Source organism: Citrus clementina, unplaced genomic scaffold (genome assembly GCF_000493195.1).
Source record: "Citrus clementina cultivar Clemenules unplaced genomic scaffold, Citrus_clementina_v1.0 scaffold_7, whole genome shotgun sequence".
In the NCBI taxonomy this organism is placed as follows: Eukaryota; Viridiplantae; Streptophyta; class Magnoliopsida; order Sapindales; family Rutaceae; genus Citrus; species Citrus x clementina.
Genome location: NW_006262075.1, coordinates 4,478,883 through 4,494,843, shown reverse-complemented (window position 1 = coordinate 4,494,843; position 15,961 = coordinate 4,478,883). Strand labels below are relative to the sequence as shown.

The window sequence follows — 15,961 nt, the reverse complement described above, 5'->3', positions numbered from 1 at the left end:
TGACTGTAATTTTCATTTGAAAATAGAAGTTTTTTGTGGGGGCGGAATAGCTCCGCTCTATTTTGAAGACTACAACTTTGTGAGAAAACGCCCAAAAAATAATTGAAGCAGAGACTCTCCGATCATCTTTGCCTGGTAGAATCTTGTGTATTACCAGTGTTTGTCTGATTAAAATATATATATTTTTTATTTTTATCAACCATCAAGTAATGGAATCTCACGAGGATAAATAAAAGGTGAAGGTAAAGTGGGAAAAGAATCATTATCCTTATGAAAGAAATTCGCCATAATTGTTTTTAAAAATATATATTTTCTAATAAAAAAATTTGGTTCAGATTCGTCCAACAACAAAACAGGCCCAACCGAGTGACAATTAACAAACCTTTGTAGCTTAGGACGACGTGGAGAGTCGAGTGTCACTATTTAGTTTCCATCCGAAGACCCCAAAATATCAATTAAAATCCTTTTTTTTTTTTTTTAATTCAGTAAAATGGCGGCTTAAAACTCAAAAGTCATCCTAAACGACGCCGCTCCACCTTGTCATTATCAAAAACTCTCCTCGTCAAAACCTGGTCCCGCTTTTTCCTTTTATTTTCTACAACTCGGCACAGACAACTCAGTCTTCTATTTTATTATTGCAAATTAAATTATTTTTTTTCAGTAGTTAGTGAAGGGGTTTTTGTCACTTACAACTCTCGGCATCTCAAGAGAGAGAAAAAGCAAAGCAAAAAGCGAGAAGAAGTTGAAGAAAAAACGTGAAGAGTAAGCTTTACCAGTCACTGAGCGGCGCCGGATCTTAGAATCTAGGGCTTTCCTTCTCTGCGATGGCGAGTCCTAGCTCGGGGCGGCTCTCGATCACACCGAGTTCGAGGGTTTTGCAGAGCCCTTTGAGTGATGAGTCGATCTGGAAGCGGCTTAAAGAGGCTGGACTTGATGAAGAGTCTATTAAACGGAGAGACAAGGCTGCTCTCATCGCTTATATTGCTAAACTTGAAACCGAGGTTCGTTCATATCCACTCAAGTATGGTTTTTTATTTGTTGTCTTGATTTTTGTTTCATTTTTGTGTTGTTTGAATTAAATTGTATGCTAAGTTCTGTGGGTTGCATAAAATTTGAAAAAATAAAAGAAACACAAGAATGTTACGTATCATCCTAAAAGAAGAATGTCAAGGCTCCAAATACTGTTTTATTTGAACAAAACTAAAAGACATTGTACAAGCTTCTCAGTTTTGATTTGCGTACACTGAATTGTCCTGCTAATTAAGAGCAGTTGTGCGCTTCCCTTCAATTTAGATTTTAATCTGATTAAGTGTGTGGTTTTAATCTTTAAATATGAGGGTGAGGAAAGTAAATAGATTTTTTTTTTTTTCAAAAAGATTGATTTTATATAGAATATATTTAATACACTTTCTGTAACCCCAGCTGCCAATTAGATTTGAGAATCAAACTCCCAAAGATATTTATTTACACGGTCTCTATTAAGGTTTGCTTTGATGTATTCCTTTCATTGTATGTTAAAAGTTTCATGTGATAGTGGCTTTGTTATTTTGTATGTACTAATTAATTCTCCCATTTTATGTATTGAGAAGGAATTGTACAGGGAAGCTGAAGTCGGATCTGCAAAAACTGTTAATTGAAAATTTTAGTTTCTTTTCTTCTATTATTAGATCTCCCATGTCTACAAATGGAGAATATTTAGGTAATCCTGTACCCAAAAAGAAAAAAAGTATTAAGTCTCTTCTTTGCTTGGGAAATTTTGGTACTTGAGAATTCTTTTGGATTTTATACAGTGACAATACATGTGTTATTAAATGTTAATCTGCTTCTTGAGAATGCACGGTTAACATTTTGAGTGTGGAACTTACTAACTGTTTAATCTTGAATCATGCAAGGTTGATGATAGAGGTGTTGGTTTAGCTAGTAGCTTTTAGAGGCATTCTTATCTTGATTATAACGGTGGTGTTTGTCTAGCAAGTAGCTTTTGGAGGCATTCTTATCTTGATTATATCGGTGATATTGTTGTTTTATATATCACTGTTTTGGAATTGTTTCAAAATATTTAAGATTTATGTTTTATCTATGCATTTCTAATATATTCTCTATATAATGTAATTTATTTATTTTGTAAATTCAAATGGTTTCATTGTAAGAAGGCTATTATATATTGTTCCTTTGGCTGAGCTTTTGAGTGCTTTGCTAAGCAAAATAGAATATTTGATGCTTTTTTGCATGGTCCTATCAAATCTTTAGTTATTAATCATTATTTTATTTTTTCTTTTGCTGCAAAAAATGTTTTTTCCCCCTGTAAATTGCTGGTGTAATGCTTTACTTTTGTCTAATTTTGTGCCTATGCTATCCTTGTATTATTTTTCAAATATTTGTTATCTCACGCCAGTGTTACATTTTGAAGATATTTGAGCACCAGCACCACATGGGTCTCCTCATATTAGAAAAGAAGGAGTTGGCCTCCAAGTATGAGCAAATTAAAGCTTCTGCCGAGGCAGCTGAACTCCTGCAGAAGCATGACCAAGCTTCTCACTTATCTGCAATAGCTGAAGCAAGGAAACGAGAAGAGAGTCTGAAGAAGACTTTAGGAGTTGAGAAAGAGTGTATAGCCAGTGTAAGATACCATCAGGATCATTGTTTGGTTGAAGTAAATTGTCTTTTCCCGCACTTCCCTACAATTTTTTTTTTCTTTTTTCACTTGTTGCCTGGTTTTTGTAGCTTGAGAAGGCCGTGCATGAAATACGTGCAGAATCTGCCGAAACGAAGGTTGCAGCTGACAGTAAATTTGCTGAAGCACGCTGTATGGTAGAAAATGCACAGAAGAAGTTTGCAGAAGCTGAGGCAAAGTTGCATGCTTCGGAATCTTTACAAGCTGAAGCTAACAGATATCATCGATCTGCAGAAAGAAAGCTACAGGATGTTGTAGCTCGTGAAGATGATCTTTCTCGGCGTATAGCATCTTTCAAGGCCGAGTATGTTTTCATTCATCTTCTTTTGGTATTTTCAGAGAATTGGTTAGTTACGATACATCCATTCAACCCTGTTTGAGTAAGGTTGTGTTTATGGACCTGATGTTCTTAACACTATGAGGCTAACTATTTGCTTGAGGAAAAATAAAAGCTTATTTATTGCATGCCTTTTCATTATACTCATTTGAGATCTATATATGTCTCTATACCACTGTGTCTGTCACAGTTCATGTTCTTAAACTTTGGAGGAAATAGGATTATTTCAGGTCCTGGCTTTGTGCATGAGTACAAAATTCAGCTTGGCTAAAAGACAAGCTACTCATTTAATCTTTGACAATCTAATTGAGCAAGTGAACCATTTTTCTGTCGAAGTCTTGTTGTGAATTGATTTTCTGCTGAGGCCCTCTTCTTTCGTGTGTGTGTGTGATTCTTTTAGTATCCTATTAATGTTTGAACCAAAATTGTGTCTGCAATTTCAATATATCTTCCATATAACAGCATGTGTCACATTATAAAGAACTCCATGTATGTGGTAGTGACCTTAAACTGAGGCAATTTGTTCTGATTCTATGGTAGAATTTACTGAACTTGAATGGGTAAGCAAAAAATGGATAGGATTTAGGAAGAAATTGCAACGCTCACACAGTTCAAAATTATTGCTGTAGTTTTCGGCTGACTCTGATTCATATGTTTAAGGGCACGACACACCTAAGTTTGCAAGCTGGCTTCTATACTAAATGTATTAATCAACATTTTTTGCCATGTCTTAGTTGTGAAGAAAAAGAGAGAGAGATTATCCGTGAGAGGCAATCATTAAGCGATAGGAAGAAGATTTTGCAGCAAGAACATGAAAGATTGCTTGATGCTCAAACTTTGCTTAATGAAAGAGAAGACCACATCTTAAGTAAATTGCAGGAACTAAGTCGAAAAGAGAAAGAGTTAGAGGCTTCAAGAGCAAATGTTGAGGAGAAATTTAAAGCCCTGAATGAAGAGAAATCTAACTTGGATCTGACCTTGGTTTCCCTCTTGAAAAGAGAAGAGGTTTATACGATTAGTTTTCCTTTTCTTTTTCTAAACTTGGTGTTAATATGTTTTCATGTCCTTTTTACTGGAAATTATATAAAATATGACTCTTCTATTGAATGCACACAGGCTGTTATTGAGAGGGAAGCTTCGCTGCAAAAGAAAGAGCAAAAGCTACTTGTTTCGCAAGAAACACTTGCAAGCAAGGAATCTGTGAGTTATTTGGTTTTAGTTGCTTTTTTCCATGGAATAAATGTCGAATGAGTAGGCTTCAACTTTTATTATTCATCATTCTGAGTGTTAAGTTTTTTTTTTTTAATTTGTTTTCTGCTTGAATGGCGTTTCATATTTCAAAAATGAATCCAAATACTTGTTCAACTATTTTATTATTTTTTTTGTCTGTGAACAATGCAGAATGAAATTCAAAAGATTATTGCCAATCATGAATCTGCTTTGAGAGTGAAGCAGTCTGAATTTGAGGCTGAGCTGGCGATAAAGTACAAGTTGGCAGAAGATGAAATTGAGAAGAAGCGACGGGCCTGGGAGTTGAGGGATTTGGATCTTGGCCAGCGGGAGGAGTCGCTCTTGGAAAGGGAACATGATTTGGAAGTTCAGTCAAGGGCATTGGTGGATAAAGAGAAGGATTTGGTAGAGAGATCACATCTACTTGAAGAGAAAGAAAATAAATTGATTGCGTTTGAAAAGGAGGCGGATTTGAAGAAATCACTTTTACAAAAGGAGAAAGAGGAGGTTAACATAATTAAGTCAGACCTTCAGAAGTCTTTGTCTTCTCTGGATGAGAAAAAGAAACAAGTCAATTGTGCAAAGGACAAATTAGAAGCCATGAAAAGTGAGGCAGGTGAATTATCAGTTCTTGAGATTAAACTTAAAGAAGAACTTGATGTGGTTAGGGCTCAGAAACTGGAGCTTATGGTTGAGACAGATAAACTTCAATTGGAGAAGGCTAAGTTTGAAGCCGAGTGGGAAATGATTGATGAAAAAAGAGAAGAACTGCGGAAGGAAGCAGAAAGTGTTGCTGTTGAGAGGGTGGTTGTTTCTAAGTCTCTAAAGGACGAGCGTGATAGCCTGAGGCAAGAGAGGGATGCAATGAGAGATCAACATAAACGCGATGTTGATTCACTAAACCGCGAGAGAGAAGAATTCATGAATAAGATGGTGCACGAGCATTCTGAATGGTTCACCAAAATTCAACAAGAGCGTGCGGATTTTTTATTAGGTATTGAGATGCAAAAGAGGGATCTCGAGAATTGTATTGAAAAAAGGCGTGAAGAGTTGGAAAGTTCTTTTAGGGAGAGAGAGAAGGCATTTGAGGAAGAAAAAATGAGAGAACTTCAGCAAATTAGCTCTCTGAAGGAAAAAGCGGAAAAAGAGTTGGAGCAAGTCACTTTAGAGATTAAGAGGCTTGATCTTGAGAGAATGGAGATCAATATGGATCGTCAGAGGAGGGACCGGGAATGGGCTGAGCTAAATAATTCCATTGAGGAACTGAAGGTGCAGAGGCAGAAATTAGAAGAACAGAGACAACTGCTGCATGCTGACAGAGAAGAGATTCAAGCTGAGAGTGAACGCCTAAAGAAGTTGGAAGATTTGAAAATTGCCGTAGATTATATGGCTGTCAGTGAGATGCAACGTTCTAGGTTAGAGCATAGCCAAAAGAAAATTTCTGCAAAAAGGCATTTGAATCAGCAAACTAGTTTAGCGCATGCTGACTTGGGTTCAGATCAGAAGTTTGATGTTACCAACAATGGTGATAGGTTCAATACTCCTTCTGTGCAAAAGACAGCCAGTGCTTCTCCTCCCAGTCTTGCTCGCTTTTCATGGATCAAGCGATTTGCTGATTTAGTATTTAAACATTCGGGTGAGAACTCCATAGAGAATGATGAAGAAAAGTCTCCAACATCTGACCATGAAGATGCCAGCTTGACTATTAATTCTAGGAAGAGGCAGCCGGTGAGATATTCTTTTGGAGAGCCAAAAGTGATACTTGAAGTGCCCTCTGAAAATGAGGTTGTTAAAAGAACAGTTGATTTGGAATCTGAAAACAATCAAAATGCCGCTCAAAAATGTAAACAATCAGTGTCTGAAGACGGGATTCATGCTGCTAGGAAGAGAAGGGTTGATGTAGATTGTGTTGATCCATCAGAATTGCTAATGCAAAACAACAAGAGGAGGAAGCAACAAGAAGACTTTCCCAGAAATTCCTCTGAAGAGGCCATTAACCACGGGTGCGATGCTTTATCTCTAAAATCAGTGTCTTTAATTTATTATTTATTTGTGTATTTACATCTGAATGCATTTAGTTGCTTACAATCTAACAATTTGATGTATTTGTTCTCAGTGCAGTTGCTGAACAATCAAATCTACCAGAGGATCAACATACATTGACCTCAAAAAACAAATCAAATGTTCCCGAGGGTCTGCATACATTGACTTCAAACAATCACACCCAAGGAGGTAACGAAGAGGCCAGCATACTAATTGTGGATAAGATCATTAAGATTTCTGAAGTGACTTGTGAAATGCCTGATGCTGACAACTTCATCAATCAAGAAAAAATAGATGGTTCGCAGAATTCTGTTGCGGAATCAGTTCAAGATATTGTTAAAGTTGGAGGTACAAATGATCATTCAACTCCTGCCCATACAGATGATGTTGTCCTTCCATATGTATCTGAGATAGACGGAATGGTACAAGAGAAGCAAATGGGAAATGTGAAGGATCTTACTGAGTGTGGTCAGGCTCAGGTACTAATGTTCTTACATACTTCCTTTTTGTATATAATACTGGCCTATGATTCTTGTTCGCTATTTCTGCATGATCTACTTGTGTGTTTATATGATGGGATAAGTTGCTTCTGTTAATCATCTTAATCAAATTAATAAGAATGCTGCCTATACCCATCTGTCCTTTTTGAAAAAAAAAAAAAAAACTCCTTCATCTCTGTCTTCATCATCATCAAGGATTTTGAAATATTGCTTTCTTGTTCTTTTGCTCTACTCTCTTTTCTTTATCACGAGGTGGAAATTCATGTATTTTTTCATTTCTGCAAATCTCAGAATGAAATAGGTGAACACAAGCTAGAATGTGAGCTTGTCCAGTCAGACAACAGTAAGAAGAACAAAGAGCTAATTGCATACAGGACAAGATCAAAACAGAAGAAGTAGAATTTTGGAGCAGCTACATTTTATTGCTTGAATGCTGGATCTGGCTTGGCTTGCACTGAAGTACCTATCTTCCTCTTCCTGGTTTTGTTATTCGTCAAGTGATGGTATAGTTAACAAATTTGTGCACCAATTACAATTTCCTCTTTATGATGTGATTCAGGTTATGGAAGGTGATTAATATACTGAGGGTTTTAGTTGATATGATTTGCGACTGCCCTTTTAGCGGCTGGTGGCCCAAATTGTAGATGACTTAGGTAACTGTAATCTTTGTTAGAAATTTGTAAATTTTTGTCCATCCTAAATGATCTTTTCTCTGTGTGGGTTTCTTGAGGAAAGCTGAAAGAAGTTTGGTGGTTTGTATTTTGCTTGTATCCTGGCTTCTGAGTTTCCTACATTATTTTGGTAGAGTTTTAGACTAATTATGTTGGGGGAGATCAGTTCCTTCCTAGAAGTTGGTGTTTATTTATTTTTATTGCAAGTGAAGTGAATTTGTTCTAAGAGTTAGTGATTTTTTTTTTTAATTATATTTTACAAACCTTCTAGCTGGTTCTTGTCTTGCTGATCTTGAATCAGACGGTTCAAATTCTCGGTTAGGGTTCAAATTCTCAAATTTGGACACTTGGCAATCAAACTCTATAGATATCATTAACATTTTTGAACGAAAATAGCTGACAAGAATTCGTTAGTATTCGCCGGAAATGATTCTCCTCAAGTTTTACGATATTACTTTGCCGCAGCCTTCTTTGCGCGGTAAAGAAGCCGTGTGAAAAAAGAAAATAATTAATTCAGAATCATGGTTCTATGGGCATAATAGATATATAAAGTATGAATTTTTAAATTTTGGAAATGGGTTGTTGAGTAAATTAATAGGTTTAATAGTCATAAATGCATGTATAAATTTATTTTGTACAAATTAATATGGTATGATAAGATTGATTGAATTAAATATTATTTCATTCACATATTTTTTTATTTTATATTTTTATTTAATCAATGAATTAATGTCACGTCAGTTTGTGTAAAATAAATTTATACAAGAGTTTCTGATTCTATCATCACTCAATATTTTAATGGATTCCATGTTATGAACCCTTAAAATTTTATATTTTCTCCGTCCTTCCACCATTTGTCCGAATATTAATAGACCAACGCCAACGAAAATAAATAGGGCTGAGTAGATTTCTTTCGTCTGTTGACTTGGAATTCCATAAAAGAAAAATTGATTTTGCTTTGATATGTAGTAATCAATTAAGAGTTCAAAATACGTCGTGGCTTAGTGATTTGGTCCTCGTGTCTTCTGCCAAATTTTAAAGCGAAAAAATAGACATTAGTCTAGTAATGGAATTGAGCTACTTAATTTTATGCTCCGACAAAAACGTTGTATTTAGAAATAATTTTTTTTTTAAAAAAAAAAGTGGCGGCTTATGAAGTAAGCAGATTATAGAATCATCTGACTTGTTCTCTTTTTAACACATTGGCAAGTCCTTTTCTCATTTAATTACTTATTTCCAACATTTGCATGGCTCCTAATGTACGCATATACGTTTCTCTTAAATTAACAATTTAACCAACTTGTAGCATCAAATTGCTCCGAGTAGTAGTTGTTATGTGCAATAATATTGTTTCCTTCACACTGACCTTCCGTTTACCAGACAAATCTGACTTTTCAGATGCATACGTGTCTTAATTTTATACTTTAAATTTCGGATAATTTTTAAAAATCTCCACTGAGGTTTGGGCTTGTTGCAAGTAGATAGCGAGAATTGATTTATTTGTAAAAAATCCCCTACCGTCAGTTAATTTTAACATTTACCGTAGTTGACTGTGCAAAGACAATATTATCCTTAACAATAATTTGTAGACGGAAATAACTAAAAAAAAAACTAAAATTGTTGGCTATTTTACCCTCTTTAAATTATTGATATTTTCTTAAAGTTCCTATAAAAAAGATAAAATTAAAAACTTAAAAAATCCTCTTTAAATTATTGATATTTTCTTAAAGTTCCTACAAAAAAGATAAAATTAAAAACTTAAAAAATCCTCTTTAAATTATTGATATTTCCTTAAAGTTCCTGCAAGAAAGATAAAATTAAAAACTTGAAAAATAATCTTTACCTATGATATTGTAAATTTCTAGAATTGACAAGGATAAAAATGTCAAAAAATAAGATTTGTGCTTTTCGCGCCAACAATTTTTTTTTTTTTTAGTTATGTCAGTCTACAAACTATTGTTAAGGGTAATATTATTTTTGCACAGTCAACTAACGGTCAATGTTAAAATTAACTGACGGTAAGAGGTTTTTTATAAATAAACGGATTCTCGCCATCTATTTGCAATAAGTCCAAACTTCAGGGGAGATTTTTAAAAATTACCCTTAAATTTCATCTACTGCAGTGCAGATCAAGGGTTAGGATACTTTACCCCCGGGTTAACATAGCTTTCTCCCACGTTTGAAAGATTAAAAATACTGAAAATAAGAATAACAAAAACTGTCGACCCAATACGAGGGAAAAAAAATTAATGTGGAATTAGTCCCAGCACTCAGCATGTAAATGAACATCACAATACTAGACTCTGCTACCACATGCCTATATATATAAGCGTTTAAATATATATATACGCACACGCACACGCACGCACACGCGGGCCGTCAATTGCGACGTAGCTACTGGTCCAGAATCTAATAAGTCTACTGTTACAAAAGGAAATTAAAAGAAGAAGAGGAGAAAAGAAAATAAAAAATAAAAAAAAAGGTCTAGTGGGTGTTGTTAGGTTAAAAAGAAGAGGAGCAAGAATCCACGCAAGGACTTTAACAATAAAGGAAAAATCAGGAACCCAGCTTCCACAGAGAAGGAGATATGGAGAGAAGCAGCAGCGCAGTAATGGCTGGCCTTCAGCCGAATAGCCTAATCTGTCCTTTCGCTTCTTCACGTAATGGTTGTACGCTCTTCCTCCCCATTCCCAATTCCTTCTCCTCCGCCGCCGGACAAAGCCGTCATTGCCTTCCTCCCTTATCTCTCAAGGTCCATGCTCTCACCAATCACTGAATCGCTGCTTCTTGTTCTTCTTTTTTGGTTAAAAGTTCTGACATCCTCTGTTTATGCAGCTTCAAAAGCAAACTGCTTTCACTCCTTACCATGTGAACCAAACGGACTCTCCTTTCAAGCTTTTTTCCGTTTCATCTCATACTCTCAGGTTTCTAATTTTTTTTTCTAACAAAAAAATATAATTTTGTTTTTCGTGTTTACGTTGTTTGGTTGTTATCTTTTCGAATTCGCTGTCGATTTTGTAAATAGGATAGATAGATGATCGAGGGATAACTATATGATAGCAATAATAACCTTCAAAAGTAAACTAAGGGTTAATATTTAAATTAGTCAGCCAAGAAATGCTACAACTCAAAGCAATGATTTTCTTATTTTTCATATTAGGAGTTGTGTGTGTTTGTGTGTTGAGAACAAGAGTGTTGGTTTGATATGTTGACATTTCTGTGAAACAGCAATGAAACGATTCAATTAGCCGACATAGATTGGGACAACCTTGGATTTGGGTTTTGTCCTACTGATTATATGTACGTCATGAAATGTGGAAGAGATGGAAACTTCTCTAAAGGTGAATTACAGCGTTTTGGTAACATTGAGTTGAGTCCATCCTCTGGAGTCTTAAATTATGGCCAGGTTTGACCCTTCTTCATTCAAGTCCTATTCATATTCTTTCATGTTGTTTATAATTGAATTTTTTTACTGTTAGATGTTGATTCTTACTCTGCACTCACCAAGGTTTTATGAACAAGGAAAGTCTTAGGGCTGGTTTGTAGTTTTGTAAATTTTAATAGGCTAGGATTCACTTGAACCAGACCGATGTAAGGAAAAGATTACTTAGAAATAGATCTCGTTGCTGGAACTTAAGCTCAATACATAAAATCCTGTAAAATTGAGTAAAAGAAGATAAGTAGGAAAATAATTGTTTCTTTAGCATCTAACTCTGCAATGTATACATCATCATTCTTCTTTTTTTCTTTTTCATTTTATTTTTCATTTTTCATTTTTGTTCCTTTTTAGAAATCAACTGCTACAGATTAACTTCTCTTCATCATTATTTATTATGGTGTGTGTTAAGTTGCTTTAATCATAATGTGTCGTTCCACTTTTTGCTTGTTTGTAATCAGGGATTATTCGAAGGCCTGAAAGCCTACAGGAAACAAGATGGTAACATTCTTCTCTTTCGTCCTGAGGAAAATGCAATGCGGATGCAGGTGGGTGCGGAGCGGATGTGCATGCCATCACCATCAGTTGAACAGTTTGTGGAAGCTGTTAAGGCTACTGTTTTAGCAAACAAACGTTGGGTATAACATACTTCCATTTTGGATTTCCATGTATAACTGTTAATTAGAAGTGCTCTGTAAACATTCAGTAGTTAATATCTCGTTTCAGATCCCTCCTTCTGGTAAAGGTTCCTTATATATCAGGCCATTGCTAATGGGAAGTGGAGCTGTTCTTGGTCTTGCACCTGCTCCTGAATATACATTTCTGATTTATGTTTCACCTGTTGGGAACTACTTTAAGGTTTGTCATGTTTTGTTGCTTGCTAATTGAGACTAAGTGTACATTGCAACTCACAACATGGTCTTTGTTCCTTGCTTTCTGTCACTACTCTGGCTTTTATGATATATGTCCATGGACATATGCATATGCACCAAAAGACACCACATATATGCATACATACACAGATCAAATTACTTTATCTTTTTTTGCGTTGTCCTTCTCGAGGAAGTTGTTTTAGTAAATCTTTTCCTTGCTTCTAATTCTAAATTTTTATTGGTTAATGCAGTATTAGATGCTCAATTTCACGTTAAAGGTGATGATGGAATATTTCATATTTTAATCAACTTTAATTGTTTCTAGAAAAATATTACGGTTAGTGTTAACAGTTCATAAGAAATTCTTTGAAATTAGTTTGTGAAAATTTTTCTTTTTCTGGGATGAATACAAAAGATTCTGTTTAGAAACTTTGACTAGTGGTTCATTAATTTCTCTGCCACAAATCTAATTATACATAGATTAATTACACCTTAAAAAAAAAGGTATGCACCTGACTAATTAATTACCTTTACGTACAGAATCTCATTTGGTTTCATTTTCTAAAGGCAATGTCCTATCCTCTTGCCAGTATTCTCTAGTTGATTGTTTCTGTGTATGTGATCTAGGAAGGCATTGCACCCATAAATTTGGTTGTTGAGCATGAATTACATCGTGCAACTCCTGGGGGAACTGGAGGCGTAAAGACTATAGGAAACTATGCTGCGGTAAGCCTACCCTGCGGTCCCTTTTAAAAGTTTCTACATTTATGTCTTTGCGAAGTTTGTTTTGCCAGTTGTTGCTTTTTTGTTTGAGGGATTTGTCCAGTCAGTTCAAATCCCAATGTTAATGTTTTCTTTTTTGCTTAGTTGCTTTAATTTTGGTCATAGGCTGAAATTGTATGGGCTCTCTTACACAAATTCACACACTTAGCGAGCAAGTACACTCATATCTTCTTTATAATCTGTACTCATGAGTGTTACATTCTGACTATATGAGTTTTTTACATTAATACTTTTTATCCTATCATTATATATGGAAATGTGTAAGCATATTTATCATGGTTTGAAGGCATCAGGACGGTGGCATGGTTAACCTTTTGATCAGTGAGGGTGGTGTTCACAATTCTGAATCATTAAATTTTGTATTTTAGTACACTTTTACTAATGAATACAAGGTTCTTATATGTAGGTTCTTAAGGCTCAATCTGCTGCGAAGGCCAAAGGTTATTCTGATGTTCTTTACCTTGATTGTGTTCACAAGAGATACCTGGAAGAGGTTTCCTCTTGCAACATTTTTGTCGTGAAGGTATTTAACGTTTCTAGTGAAGTAACTTTTTTTTTTTAATGTTCATGAGTTTTGTACTTGCTTATGTTTGAAACAAAGAGAAATTTCTATTGAATGTTAAGTATTTATAGGCAAAGGTATTTAGCCACCTCACATATTTTCATAAAAATGTTATGCATCATTTTACATAACATTTAGTAAAGCTTCTAAACATCTGAACTTTACATTCTCATGCTGCAATAATGTCATGTGATTTTGTGACTTGCATGATCATGAAAAATTGACAATCATGCCACTGCCTTCAGCAATGGCAACACTTTCTCTGCCATGTTCCTGTTAGAGCTCTAGCTAACGTTGCTTATATATTTTATTAAAATTTGCTGGAGTCTAGACATTCTTTTACTGGAATATCATGATTGGATTGTTAATGGTGTTACTCTTATGTATGCACTGAATCATACATTTTTATATTGCAGCCTTCCAGCTATAGCCTTGCAAAAGGCTTTTTTTTTTTTTCAAGATAATGAGTTGCTTTTCTGAGAGAATCAAGCATGTACAGTAACGTTCTGTTTTGTTACTACTTTGTACAAAACAAATGGTTAGGATTTAGCAGTATGATTGCTTGCCTTTTTTCCTTATCTTAATTTTTTATTTTTGGGTGCATGTGTTAGTTCTGTTTTGTCTCAACTGCACCTATATTTTCAGCACTTCAATTTATTTAAATAAAATTAAAATTCTCCTCAAAAAAAAAAAAAAATTAAAATTAGTATGTTACGAGGAAAAGTTTGCTGTTGCCATGAGTTTTTCACGTTTGTATGTTGGCTTCTAAAATTGTTAAATGATTGAACTTTTATAAAAAAAGTAGCCTGCAAGACTATTGTTAAGTTTTAATGTCTGAAAATGACTTTTATTTGTCTACTTCGATCCCATCTACATGTTTATTATATGGTTTATTCATTTTCTCCAACACCCTTTATGAAGCATTATGTCTATAGATGTAAGTAGTGCTGATATTTTTTTTGTTTATGATGTGCTCCTAGGGCAATGTTATATCCACTCCTGTGATAAAAGGAACTATCTTACCTGGCATTACAAGAAAGAGTATAATTGATGTTGCTCAAAGCCAAGGGTTCCAGGTACTTACTATGTAGCTATGGAAATAAAATCGTGACTGAATAAATGTGGCATTATGAGAATGGAGGGTTGGCAATTCAGTACTTTTGAGGGTAGTGCTCTTTATAAACAGATCATTCTCATGTATTATCATGCACTAGCTGGACTGGGCAAATAGATTCTTGAATAAGTTAAGATCCCTAATTCTCATTTGAACATGCAGGTTGAGGAACGCCTTGTGACAGTGGAGGAGTTACTTGATGCTGATGAAGTTTTTTGTACTGGTACAGCTGTTGTTGTATCTCCTGTGGGAAGCATCACTTATCTTGGTAAAAGGTAATAACTTGTATGTTAGCTGGTGAATGAATCAACAGCCGTTTATCTTTGTCATTTGCTGCTTTTGTTAATAAAGATCATGCAAGAGCAATTTCTGTTGTATTCATTAAATGTCAACCCCAACCAAATGAAATTAAATAACTGGGGAGAGTGCATGAGTAAAGGACTTTGTTACCTGGTTGCTGTGGAAATTGCTCTCTAGGTGATTGTGGCATATCTGAAGTTTTAAGGGAAAGGAGATGCATAATTTGTCATGATTGGATCATCATGCATTTTTAATATGAAAAGAATTCACTGCCTAGCAGTTTTAACTTACAGCCTATATAATAAAGTGGAAACAGATGACTGCATAGTGAGGTTTGATGATCCACCCTTAGACTATTCTAATTGGCCTAAGAAAGATTTGTCGTATAATGTATGTCCTAGCAAGCATTTCTCTCTTAGGGCTGTGAGCACTGTGGTGATCTTTTGGACACCGGACTTTTACATCTGGCAAGTGCTCAATTGAGTCTCTGGAGCTCATTTGAAGTCTCTGAAATAAATAACTGTTGATATTTATCTTGTATTTCATGCAGGGTATCCTACGGGGAGGGTGGTTTCGGTGCGGTGTCACAGCAATTATATTCCGTGCTTACCCAACTACAGATGGGTCTTATAGCGGACAAGATGAATTGGACCCTTGAGCTCAGCTAGATCATGGTTAAGTTACTGGTTCTGGTTTGCATTTCAAATCTGTCCATCTCTCATAGGTTCACTGATCCTTGGACTGAGCTGTTGGCGGGTCTAAATATACGGTGGTGACTCAGATTTCTTTAGTTTGCTGCCTTCTTTATGTTTGATATTCAAATTTGTTCTCAAGTTACTATGAGAAATATTTGTTGCTGGGTATGTTCCACTTAGTACATCCCGCATCCCATTTGGCTACACTTGGGTACATATAAATAAAGTGAAAGTGAAGTGTTATTTAATTGAATCCACGAAGTAATTAAATGCAAACTAAATTTAATATAAAATAATTTTAATACCAATTATTTTCAAAAAATAAAGATCTATGATAACCGAACACTTTCATGGGCACACGCCTTGCTCAAACAAATTGAGCTAGAAAGCTCAAGTCAAATCTTTTAATCCTCTGCTTTCTTCAGTATTCGAACTCGAGGGGTTAATTTAATAAAATTACTTAAAAACTATTCAATTAAACCCCCTTCAGGTCTTATAATTAGGTAATTATATGGGTAACTTTATTTTAACTTAATGTTATATTTACTACTGGCGGCACTTGTATAAATTTTTAATTATTTGTTTAAATCTAAAACAAAATTACTTTCCTGTTTATGGATTTATAGATTTGTAGAATCAAATCCATATTAAATTCACTAAATTGCATGTTTTAAAGTTTTCAATCCAATACACCAATCTAAGAATTAAATTTATGTGAATTGAGCAGATTCAATTAGATCCTAA

The 15,961-nt window shown here is 34.9% G+C and overlaps 2 protein-coding genes across 6 annotated transcripts; both read left to right on the top strand.

The window, feature by feature from the left end:
* The first annotated feature begins 571 nt into the window (after window positions 1-571).
* On the top strand, window positions 572-7,683 carry LOC18036596 (protein CROWDED NUCLEI 4). Of its 4 annotated transcripts, none has more exons than XR_002904578.1 (8): window positions 579-1,001; window positions 2,411-2,620; window positions 2,725-2,978; window positions 3,746-4,211; window positions 4,413-6,244; window positions 6,358-6,763; window positions 7,076-7,243; window positions 7,344-7,683. XR_002904578.1 is itself a non-coding variant. In XM_006426094.2 (8 exons), the coding sequence occupies exons 1-8, from the start codon at window positions 825-827 to the stop codon at window positions 7,181-7,183; spliced, it is 3,342 nt and encodes a 1,113-aa protein (XP_006426157.1). In that variant the 5' UTR covers window positions 586-824; the 3' UTR covers window positions 7,184-7,683. The 4 variants fall into 4 exon arrangements, 3 of the variants coding, with proteins under 3 accessions (XP_024035968.1, XP_024035967.1, XP_006426157.1); XM_006426094.2 differs by having other exon boundaries at window positions 586-1,001; window positions 3,746-4,016; window positions 4,128-4,211; window positions 7,076-7,683; XM_024180199.1 differs by having other exon boundaries at window positions 7,076-7,683.
* Window positions 7,684-9,898: 2,215 nt separating this feature from the next.
* On the top strand, window positions 9,899-15,470 carry LOC18036604 (branched-chain amino acid aminotransferase 2, chloroplastic). 2 transcript variants are annotated; one of them, XM_006426091.2, is made up of 10 exons: window positions 9,899-10,207; window positions 10,291-10,379; window positions 10,684-10,861; window positions 11,353-11,529; window positions 11,618-11,749; window positions 12,391-12,489; window positions 12,953-13,069; window positions 14,089-14,184; window positions 14,385-14,497; window positions 15,073-15,470. In XM_006426091.2, the coding sequence occupies exons 1-10, from the start codon at window positions 10,043-10,045 to the stop codon at window positions 15,188-15,190; spliced, it is 1,284 nt and encodes a 427-aa protein (XP_006426154.1). In that variant the 5' UTR covers window positions 9,899-10,042; the 3' UTR covers window positions 15,191-15,470. The 2 variants fall into 2 exon arrangements, with proteins under 2 accessions (XP_006426154.1, XP_006426155.1); XM_006426092.2 differs by lacking the exon at window positions 11,618-11,749.
* The last annotated feature ends 491 nt before the right edge of the window (window positions 15,471-15,961 follow it).